At 31.7% G+C, this 13,069-nt stretch overlaps 1 protein-coding gene across 1 annotated transcript in view; it reads left to right on the forward strand.

Moving 5' to 3' along the window:
* Nucleotides 1–1,762: 1,762 nt before the first annotated feature.
* Nucleotides 1,763–13,069, forward strand: part of LOC127836285 (uncharacterized) — a 42,891-nt gene continuing 31,584 nt past the window's right edge. Inside the window, exon 1 of the mRNA XM_052362790.1 lies at nucleotides 1,763–1,986. Within this exon, the coding sequence (XP_052218750.1) occupies nucleotides 1,891–1,986 (96 nt within the window). The 5' untranslated portion in view covers nucleotides 1,763–1,890. The remainder of the gene's footprint in view (nucleotides 1,987–13,069) is intronic.

Below are 13,069 nucleotides of genomic sequence, written 5' to 3' on the forward strand. Positions count from 1 at the left end.
AAAATGGTGGAGTTTCACCGGTAGGGGACTTCTATTGCTTGGCAATAGTCTTGTTTCTTTCTCTTTAACTTTATTTTTTTTACTGGAGCTTTTTAGATCAAATGTTTACATTTTTCAATATGAAGCATTTAAAGACAAACTTCAATACATGCCAAATCTGTGATAAGGCCCCTTTAAGATTTACAAAATTATTTACGTTTTATGCTGTCAAAATAAAGCGAAAAACAAATGCAATATACTTGAAATCCTATATTATTGAAGATTCCATGATATTTTATATCATGCACAGGAGATTGATTTCTTGTGAATAAACTGTTACGTTTAGCTCAGTTTAAATAAATACCCCAATTCACTCAGTTTAAATGCCCCAATTGAGGTGGCTGGTTGGTTACAACATATTTTCTGCGGGACATATCTGTCAAGTGTATGCTTTCTATCGACAAGAAAGAGTTAATTTCTGGTAGTTTTCTAAATCATTAGCTAAATTTATCAATTAAAATCTGACCGAGTTTGATTTTCACTAATTATAATTTAAGTATAATTTTTTTATGAGCATTTCTACCAAATGGTTGCCTCGTTAAGTTATTATTCTTGGTGAGCAAAACACATTTAAGAAAGAGAGTGAATGCTTTGATGTTGATAAAAAAAATGCGTTCGGATAATAATTATCCAGATAATGTTTTGTGTTCTATAAAAATCCAAGCGTCTGGCATACAAGATTTTCACTCAATGTGTCTTGTGTAAAAGACCTTTACTCCCAGCATGTAGCATAATACTTTGTGCATAAATATTACGTCATATAACCTATTTATAATCGGTATGGATAAAATTATGATAACTTTTTTGTTTAATTTTGAATCACGTAAAGCAGTTCATCATGTTGACAATCCGACCTCATCTGAATATTCATTCATTTTATTTTAACTTTTTAAATGATAATTAGTAGGTTTGTTAAGTGTTTTATATTTGTGCTAAATCACATGTTTCTAGACTAATTTAGACACAAAATTGTATACAGCCGAATTACTTAGTTCATTAAAGACATTGAACAGTTTATATATACTATTATTTTGTCTCAAATATCATTTATTTTGTGAGACCGGTTTTTCACTTTTTTACATTAAAAACTTCAAAGTGTTTAACAGATTTTATAAACATGTTTAAGTCAAATTTGTCTGTGGTACTAAATGTTATTTTTATCTTAATTATATATTTTATATTTTCAAAACTATAAACATACAATTAATGAAGTGATAATTTCTTTGTGTAACTGATTCTATTTGGGTGTTTTTCTATATATAAATAAATAGACCAGATCGACAATACACTCATATTACTTATTTTACGTATTCATTTATATATTTTTTTGTAATCGCAGTAATGCATGCACCAGTATTCTAATTCAATATAGAAGACAATACATCTCTTTTAACGGACCATTTTCCGTCTGACTTCGTTATGTCAAGTTATTTACCACCTTCTTAGAGATAACCATATGTAAAACGACACCAACTGATTCCTTGTAAAAGGCAATCAACTCCTTCGATATGGAATGAAAGACAGGTTAATGTAACATCGCTCATGAGCGAAGACCGGATATCGAAACTGTTTAATACGTGCGGCATTTGACAAAAGGAAATTTCTTTATGTTCATGATGCCAATATTCTGTGCATTAATTTGCTATTTCAAGTCAAATACTGCCATAAGCCTATATAAATGAAGGGTATTATAACAGAGGGCGGTACAATATCTCCGATATTACAACGCGAAGCCGCCAAATACCAATATAATATTACCAGCGGATATTAGAGAATCCAACTTCATTATTCCTTTGTATTTTTAAGACGGTTAAGTATTCAGAACAGGCTAACCGTTGTGACTGTTGAAGTATGGCAACTTTGGAGATTTTTGTTGGACTTTTGCTCATTGGCGTGGCGGTCGATGCCAGAAGCACGGGAAACGATGTACACGTGGTGCACGTAGTGGTAAGATTAATTAATATCTTTACAAACTTTGAATCCTTTACTAGCTTTGAAAAACCATCTACTGTCATATTTTAAAATGATGTTCAAGATGTATGACATACATTTGTTTGATACAGGTAATGTGACTGAACAAAACAATGGGTTGCGATTCTGGTTTGTTATTTCTATTTTATTTACAAATGAGGAAGCTGGGAATGATTAAATATTAAAAGCAGTTCGCTTAACATGGTTTTAAAGTAAATGCTATCAAACTCATAATAAAAATGATTATTAAAAACAACAACACTTTATTGATTATTCAACAAAGTCTTCACAACGTCAGACAAACTCCATACAAGTTATAAATGTCTCAGCACATTTAAGGGTATGACTGGATACCTGAAGTAAAAATGCTATTTTGTAAAACTTCTGAGTAAATTATGAAAACATGGTTTATCCAATCATTTGGTGTGTAGTGTCGAAAGAAAATACCGATGAGTTATCTTAGCTTAACTTCATCATTGCTGGTATAAATCTCTAACGCACGAAACAATGAAGGTCATTTGCTTATTAACATGTCTTCATTTGATTTTGATCGTGTTTTGTCAGGTATTTTCAGGTATTTTTTTTTACAAAGTATGAACCATTTTTTAAGAAAATTATGGAATACATATACTTCTAGGTATTTGTCGGATATAGATGATTTTATTTTCTCGGTATAAAAACTCGAACCGCTCGAAAAAGATCGTTGTTCAGATTCGCTTTTATAAACGTATCTGCTTTCAAACTAACCTTGTACTTCATATGTTCTACTTATATTGATACTCCGATGAACTGAGTTAAATTAGTAAAAAATAATCTATATGTCATCTCCGGTAAAACAGTGGCATTTCCCCTTTCATTTTCTAATGGATAACATACATTGAACTTAAAAAAACGATTTAATTAAAAAAAAACAAAAAAACATAAATTATTTTTTTAATAAACTATCATTTGACTAAACCTATCTTGAAATGGATATTTTAACAGTATAAAATTGAGATCTGAATATGTCAAAACAATAACGTATTAGAAAAAAATACTTTAAAATAATATTCGTAACCGTCCTAACGGTCATTATAGTGTATGTAAATAATAAGTTATATTACAATGTTGAACTTAAAAAAGTAGTATTTATAGTGAAGAGAGGTGAACAAATATTCATAAAAAGTTGCTAAATAAATTTAGTTGAATTTTAACCATTTTAAGCTACCAAGAACTGTTTATACCTTTCATACCGCGGCATAATAATCAAAGCTACATGCACAGTCACTGATACATATTTCTGATTAACACAAATAAGATCTGCATCATTAACCATATATGTAATTGACAATATCGCAGGGCTGTGTTGGGCACTATACCGTATTTATAGTGGATTATTAATATACCAAATTTGAATTCTGCAATATATTTCTACTTAGGAAAAAGTACTCATAATATGTGCTACTTAAAGTACTCATAATATGTGCTACTTAAAGTACTCATAATATGTGCTACTTAAAGTACTCATAATATGTGCTACTTAAAGTACTCATAATATGTGCTACTTAAAGTACTCATAATATGTGCTACTTAATGTCCAACGTCTAACGCGTATTAACACGCATATATCGCTGTTACAAAAAAACTTTTTACTTTATATTGTTCATATTAAAACTACATTGCAGAAATGCAATTTAATTGACTTCGTTTTCAGTTGTAATATTCATTAATTCATCAATTACGCTTGATAATGCGTGTCTTCCTAATTATTTAGTACACAATAGAAAAAAGACGATAGCTTTTTCAATTTTCAAAACCCGGTTGTAAAAATGTTTCGAGATTCTTACTTTTCTTTTATCTGACAATAATGAAACTCCAGAAAACAGTAGAGTGATTCTTAAAAATATCTTGAGCTAGTATTATTATAAGATTTAGGAAATAAGTTTCACAAAGAACTTCTTAACAGATGAAATATGTCAATCAAGTATAACCGTTGCCATATAAATTGAGAAATACAATCATTTAGGTGGCGTTAAAGTAAGCAGGCAATGTGGACACTAACATAAACGATATCTGTCATTAGCAATAAAGTTAGTTTTTAAATATGATTTTTCCGCAATGTAAGGCTATGCGATGACTTACTGAGTTGATAATGTGCTTGTATACGTTGACAATATACATTCATACTATTAAGATCCAATTAGTAATTTAACGATTGTTATTGAATTTAGTAACACGTTAACGTATTCGTACAGCGCATTGAATCATGTACCATTCTTGAAGTAGTGAGACAATTATTTCATCGGTAAGAAAACTATACGGCTTTATTTCTGAGCTAAAACATTTACAGTAGAAATGGGAATCACGAATGCAAAATTGCGCTCGTAAACGTTATGATAGATATTTCTGTGAATTTGTGGAGAGCTTAATAGCGAAATAACAATCGTTTACTTCTCCTTCGCGAAGAAAATACGTAGCGATGTTGAGCAGTTTCTTATTTTAACACATAATAAAACGCACTTAAACACGAGATAAGTTTATAAATAATCACTTATTTAATAGCATAATATTCAACTTGATTATAAATATCATATTGGCCGTAAATACGTCTCTATATCAGATGTACTCCTACAAAAATAATGAAACAACGATTTGTATTTCAACAAGATGAATTTGAAGCAAAAATCTGATTTATTTGCGATGTATGCCAAGTAAACACATAATAAATTCCTGAATAATCAGAAACGTGCTATATCAGCCCAACAATCGGTCAGAAATGGTTTGCGTTCTCGTGAACATGCCATACGCATTCTTAACCACGACGATATGACTTTTTTCTCTCTCCGCGAAACAATTCCAATCCACCATCGCTTATATCGCAAATGTTCAATTTCAGTTTTCAGGGTTTAAACACAAAAATGGTACGTCAAAAACAAACAAAGTCGTTTAATATGGCGTTATAACATTTGCAAAATAAATGAAATCTAAGTCATGACATATTCTTAAAGAATTTAAATAGTGTTGTTATAAGTATTCAACATGAAAACGACTTGCTACTTGGCTTAGAATTAATAGAAATAAAAGTTTGTTAACGAAAATGATTATAATAAGGGAAGACTAAGCAGGGCAGAGGCATTGTAGTAAATAATTATTGTACACTCAAATTTGTACGAACGTTTCTATTCATCATTATTTTTCCTTAATATATAATACTTGCTGAAAATGTTGATACTAAATGACGTGAAATAAAAAGGGCTTAATATTCGAAATGAAAGTCGTCTAAAGAAATACCTTCATTAGATACAAGTTTACATGTATCCAATTAGTACAGCACATGGGGTCAAAATGAGGGTAACGTGCATTTCAAACTAACGTTATTTGAAACAATGTCTTAACATTTATACTGTAACAAAAAACAGGGTTTACAAGTCTACCAGCTTATTATTATTATTATTATAACTTACATTATAAATATATGACAGGAAAAGCACAGTGCATATGCCAAGCACAAATCATCACATGAGAGCAGAAGTTACGATTAAAATTCACATACTTAATTTCTATATAAGCTGGTATATATTAAAAATTATAGTGACAAAATATACTTGAAAACACGTTATTACAAAACGTTAATTATAAATGTATGTCACATAGTCCTTAACAAATCACAACGTCTCATCCAAGCATTATTACAATTAAATACCACACGTTTTGTGCTCTTAATTAAATCTTGTTTGTTTATTGTTTGTGCTACAATGATTTATGTTCCAGTATTTTATATGAAATTGGTTCAAGTACTTTATTAGAAATGTTTTTATGTTTCAAAATATATTACCAGCCGAGCATGTAATACTTTATTTTCTGATATGTGTTTGGTTTTTAATTAATGTTAAATGAATTACTTAAAATGCATATTAGCATGTTCTATACAAGTAATCCGATTAGTAACTGATATTTGCATTCCGCTCAATCAGTCACTGAAGAAAAACTACATTGCATAGCGCGATCGCGATGTATGGAATCGTGTCTGTTGCCATTAAAAAAGAACATAATGTGTCCGTGCATGTCTCCAAAAATGTATGGTTTGAGAATTCAGATATGTTGTACATCTTATTCATTTTACAAATGAACAAGAACTAGCAAAACCTAAACAAACTTTTTTTCAAAATAAAGATTTATGATAGTTAGTTTAACATTCTTATGTTTTCCTGTGCGCTTAATTACAACTGGCTCGATTTTCCCAACTCAAGATAGGTATCTGCATTTACATGAAATATGCCTATTTTCGCTGATATGTCAATAACACAAGTACCTGCGTCATACGATAGAGAAGTATGAAAGTGCAAATTATTATAAGAAAGTAAATTATGCCTCCATGTTACATATGCACCAACTAACCCACACATATAATCTAAATTATTATTTTTATTAATATAGTGGGCTATTTTATGTGATTTGTAATCATATCCGAACATATATTTTCGTTGAACAAGAAAGATAGAAAAGTTGATTGCTGGTCACCATACCAGACAAGTGGGATTTCGTCCGGTACTCCGGCTTCCCCTTGTGAAAAAAGACCACACGAAGTTTCAATTCCTTAAGTTAAACAAATAGAAAAACGCTTGAAATTGCAATGATCTGACAAAACAAATCAAACATGTCTAGTCAATAGATTAGGTTAGAGTGCAGGGACACACTCCGGGTCCTCATATAATGAAGCATCAGGTAATGCAGGACATCATTAACCTTAAAATACATACTCGTTGTTCTATTTTGGGATCGGTTTATTTCATAACCAATATGGCATGTTTATTCCGCTTAAAACATTAACTTTTTTCAGTACAACATACTTACTAAAATATGTATTGATATAAGCCATTAATAGACTTAGAGTAGTGTCATCATTTTCTACAATGTAAATGCCAGAACTTATAAATACATATGTATGGCTCGTTTTCGTTCGATACAACTTCTTCATTTACACTTGTCACGTCACACAATCTCAAATTTATAAAAATCATCGTAAAATATAGAGTTTCCCAGATGGACTGATTAAAAATAAAAACAAAACACAAAAATATACATTTAATTATGATCATTGCATGTTACAATATGGTGTCTCCATTTTTAAATGTGATATTTTATGTGGAATACATCCAGATTTCGAGTCTCTGCTGCAATTACGTATTAATTGAAACATCAATTGTTAATCAAACAATGCAGTATCCGCAAAGATTTGACAGCATAACAATACATGCACGTCTTGCACAGTATCCAGTTGAGAGACCAACAGCGATACTCTTGCGGTGTTATGTGGTATGACAGAAGCCTCTGTCACACTTAATGTATCTGTATCTGTGTTTATCAATTCTATAACATGATGGCATTTTCATATTCAAATAAAAATGTAAATACAAATGTAAGTAACCATTGAATAATGCTTTTTCTATAAGGTCTACTAAATTGTGTTTCATTGTAAATTTAATGTCGCGAAAACTCTATTGTTCAATGTATGAAACTATTAACCAACAACTGGAATACCATCAAATAAGGTGACAGGGACATTTAAGAATGACTATGAAAAATGTAAAAAATACCTGAAATGTGTGCATCAATCGTTAAACAATGTAACATTCTCGAAATAAATATAAGGGACTGAATTTAACATCCTAATTATGTCAATTATTATTATTAGGATGGTGAATTTCTCAACATATTTAATTATAGCATTCTGATTCTGATATAGTACGCTTATAGAGGCTACTTATACAACTCAAATTTAGACATTTAAGTCTCAATGGAAATGGAATATTCTTATGTAGCTGAATAAGGGAGAACTATTCGATTAACTTACAACCAAGCTTACATGTTAATCACAATCTTATTTGCCATTCTGATATAAAACATTCAGAAATAAGAATAATATCGGCTGATTAAACGTAGCTGACTTATGAAACATAATCTTATTTGCGATTATGAGAAAATTATCAGCTTACCAATACACCTTCAGCTAAAAAAACAACATAAGAACACACAAAAATATCAGAGCCATTCTTTGACCAGAAGAACTTTTTAACATTATTGTGATCACTTATGTTTATACAGAACTTTATAAATATGAGCTGCTTAATGATAATTGTAAAAAGAGTTTCAGAGTTTGTTTGATGAGTGTAGACAATTATAGGTCATCAATATCGTTTAATTATATAGGCTTGTGAATGCCTCCAAGCCAAAATGTTGTCTTGACATTTTAGTGATTTGTCATGATGGCCTTATTTTGGGGCTTTTCATATGCACGACGCTTTCGCTTTCTTGGAATTTTTCGATGGAGTGAAGTATTTCCTAAACAAATATCAAGTGTAGGCGGAGAGTGCCGTTTCTGATTAGCCTGTGAAGACTGCATATGCTTATCTGGGAGAACTTTGTAGCACACGCATTAAGCCTTGAGCGAGGCTCATATGAAATTGAACGCACGAGGAAAGAGAAGAGCATTTGATTCTCCGTTATATTCCTGCACGTTTTGCGGAATGTACACGACGTGTTTATTAAATGACCAACACGTGTTGAACATGTATAAGTGATGATACTATAGTTACCGAAACCATGAACATATATAATTGTAATTTGAATATTGCATTATTAACATACTACTATGATTGTTGTATCATGCAAATATTGATGTAAACCTGCATTGATCTATTCGGCTATTCCTACCAAGTCCAAACCAAATGTTTACAAGTGTAGGCCTTAATTCCAACTCCTCGATTATACGTAACACCGCATTGTGATCGAATTACAAATTTATGGCACGCGTTTGTCACTGTCAAGCAGGCTATTCAAATATGAATTTTCAATCATCCTCGTTAATTCTGACCTGCGTGCATCTGATTCTTTTATGTTTGAAAAGCACATCATAATGGTACATGTGCGTCAAAAAAATAAATAAATATACAAATCGAATATCAATTATTTGTCCACTCCTCATGATCTACTTAGTAATACAAAGGCACTCGAAAACGTGTCGAGAGGCTTAATGTAATTATTACTTAAGCTTGGGGCACGTATTGAACCTTAACTCGATCAGATGTTACTTACAGAACCATATATTTATCTCTAAATTTTGCATGGTAATTAGATTTTAGAGTAAACAACAACACATAGATATTACAACGTTAATACATGTGCTAACTTGTTAATGTGATTACTGATCGCCATTACACACTAAGCAGAATAAAATAGACTTAAATATGGTAATAGCATTTATCCGTAGGTTTATTTGGGAAATTAACAATCCTTTTATGTCTGATTAAATACAATAATAAGCGGTTTTTATACAGAAATATCTTAAGATTTTGATATTGAAACTATAAACGTTGCAACATCAGAAAGTATTTATCAGTCTAAATATTACGCATAGACTAGTTAATTAATTTCCGATACATCTTTACGAAATAAACGTAACAATTAAAGTATAATGGTATACTGTTTAATTCAAGGTTTATTTACCCAAAGTAGTGTTTAAAAAGATTATTTAAGATGTCCAACTGGAAATAGATGTATGTAAGATCCATGTTTATATGTTTAACAAATGATACAAATTTCTTTTTTAATTTTGATTTTGCTAAATTATAGATTATATAACTGAATAAACATTAAGTGTATACCATATTTACATTGTGTTTGATTTACATCAACGTTTGCTCAGAAAATGAGTCTGTACAGTAGTTAGCAAAATAAAGAATCAACATTAGCACATTATAATATCATACTGTTGCACATTTGTTGTTTGAAGCGTAAACCATATAGCACGTAAGGCAGTGATATACATTTTTGTACAATGTTACCGTGACCTAAAATCGTATTGAAAATGCCAGAGCGTTCTGTTCTTGATATGTTTTCCACAGTTCAATCATTGTTTAGTATGAGTGTGTATATATTTCCACACTCGTGTCATATGTAATACAGTTGTAACAAAATAGCCATGTGTCGTAAACAAATTAAGTTTCGTATGTGCAATATTTCCTTTGGTATACATTTGTGCGTTCCAAATATAATTTTCATAGTTATTCTATTGATTATAGTCTAGTTTACAGCTATAGATTTGAGCTCGATTGTATAGCCTTACGTTTATGGAGACACTCTCGAGTCCGTTTGTTGGGAAAACCCATAACTTTTTTCAAGAACGCTCACAGAGTGAGCATTGAACCAAACACCTCTGTACCTCTAGGCGGACACATATACACTACGCGACTGCGACCAGTAATCATTCATTTTGAGGCCTCAGTGTATAAAATGTTCAAAGCATAGTGTCATAATACTTTCTGAAATTGCGAGGTCCATCGTTCAAGTAAGATGCGAAGTCTGGCGAGTTGAGACTGACGATATGGCGTCGTCGTTGGGTATCACAGAACTATCAGTAATACATTGCCCCAATTTGAATACTTTCACAAGTCTCTCAGCACTAAGGTAATCAAGATTTACTATTCCTTCATGAATGAGATGTTTTAAACAGCACTTCCTTTTACAAAGTTTCATTTAATTTCGTACATATGTGTTTTTTTCTAAAGATTGAATCAAAACAGTGATTGTTCAATAGTTATGTTACATGTTCTACTATTTTTATACTGCTTTCAAGACAACGTAAATATATTAAGTCGTGCAGAACAATTCAACAATTAAAGACCGCGTATTAACCTTTCTTCACTCAGTATTACGGATATTTATTTGGTACAAACATGTAAATGACGTGGGTTGTTGTTTATTTCAAATTGAGGTTCATTACCATTTCTTTCTGTATCCATTTTTATATAGTTTAAAACATGAAACAACCGATGCACATTATGACTCAAAAACCGTAATATATTTTTGGAATGACGGTTTGGTGGTAATGAAACCATGCCTTACGTTCGTTCTGTCCAGTAATTGTTCAATTATCGGACTGTATAAACTCATTAAGGCAATTTGAACACCAGGGAAATGTCAGTGATCTCAGCATGGCTCATTAGTACTCAAGTAATCCTGCCTGGTTATGTGCATTCACATTCACTGCATTTTTTGGCTGTTATAATGCGATTCACAGACTGTTTAATTAACACGATTGATCATTCCAGACACATCAAATATCAACTAAAAACGTAGTGTATTTGTATACGAAGTATAACTTGTTTTCAAGAATGTTTTGTCGACGATGCGAGAAATGAAAACACAGATTATAAGTAACACAATCGATACATTTCCGATCATCATATGAAGTAAAAGCAAACGTTTAAAAAAAGATCAGCAGTAAAACATTTTGTTCATCGTACGTGTTTCAAAATCTTCAAAATAACTTAATTTCATTCCATTGCAAAATCATAATTTATTAATAAAACTATGTAATAAATATAGGATCTGGAACGAGTTGGCATATCATACCATATTTTATTAAACGAGTTCTGGAATTGTGTTAGTAAGCGAGCTTTGGCGAGCTCACTTACGAATTTCCTGGACGAGCAAATTAAATAAATCTTTACGCAAACATAACAATCAATCCCGAATATTGTTTACATTTCGTTACGGCATTTGACGTTGCAACGTCATTTCAGCAAAATAACAAAATGCGATTGGTCAACGAAAATAAGCCAATGAAAACGCTTAACAAGTATATTTCACATGTGTAAGATAAAAATATTCGGAATGGTTATATTACATGGGAAACAGGGTATGGCATGTGATAAATATAATTGCGTTGCCTCATACATAAAGAGCTCATATTGATGTCTTGTTGTAACTTGAAAATGCTTTCCATCATATTGCTTTATAACGTTGCAAAGCTAGTACGGGCAGTAAACATAATTGACAACTGCTTTGTTACGTTGTATGTATATATTATGTGTAGAATACATTATTACCGGTTGCTTGGTTACGCTTCATAACCAATATCGGCGGTAGATAAAATACCAGCTGCGTTGTTAATTTACATAGCCAATAAGGACAGTGGACCTAACTTAAATCGCGTATAACTTATTAATGAAATCGTGTTAGAATCGAAATAATGGACGTGTTAGCGTTGGTTATTGCGGTATTAACCAACGGTTCTTCGCTTCGATGCTTGTTATCATACCACTCATGGTACCCCCTTGTCGTTTCATTACTACGCATCGGAACTCCAAGCCCTTGGTTATTACCGCAATAACCAACGCTTACACATCGATTATATTTTTAACATTGCATTATCAAAAAGTAGTAGCTATAATTTCCAGTTGCTTTGTTGCGTTGTATAGCCAACATTGGCAAAAGACATAATTACAATCTGATGCTTAGTTACATTGTGTAGCCAATATGGGCAGTAGCTATAATCACCAGCCGTTTTTTATGTTGAATAATCAAAAGGAGCAGTAAACATAATTATCAGATCACAATTACCAGCTGCTTTGTTACGCTGTAATGCCTAAAAGGGCATTCAATATGATTACCAGCTGCGTTGCTACGTTGCATGGCCAATATGGGCAGGGGACATAATTACCAGTCGTTTTGTTATGTTGCATAACCAATATGGACAGTAAACATACTTACCAGCCGCTTGGTTGAGTTGCATAATCGAATATGGACAGTACACCTAATAACCATCTTCTTTGTTACGTAGCATAACAAATATGATAAGCAGACATAAATATCACCTGCTTTTTTACGTTCAACGACAAATGTTTGCAGAAGGCATAATTAAGAGATGCTTTCTTACGTTGCATAGCCAATACGACAATATGAATAGTAGACACAATTACCAGCTCCTTACGTTGAATAACCAATAAGTACAATAGATATAGCTATCAGCTGCTTTCAAACGTTGCATAACCAATATGACAGTATTAATAAATATCAGCTACCGTTTTGCGTTGCGTAACCAGTGTGAACAGTAGACATAATTTTCAGCTGCTTTGTAACGTTGCATAACCAATATGGACAATAGACATAATTACCAGCTGCTTTGATGCGTTACATAACCAATATGGACATTCCACCTAATTACCGGCTGCTTTGTTACGTAGCAGTATAAATATTATCAGTGTGTATAAATATCACCTGCTTCGTTACGTTGAAT

Source organism: Dreissena polymorpha, chromosome 6, assembly GCF_020536995.1.
Source record: "Dreissena polymorpha isolate Duluth1 chromosome 6, UMN_Dpol_1.0, whole genome shotgun sequence".
NCBI classification, from domain to species: domain Eukaryota; kingdom Metazoa; phylum Mollusca; class Bivalvia; order Myida; family Dreissenidae; genus Dreissena; species Dreissena polymorpha.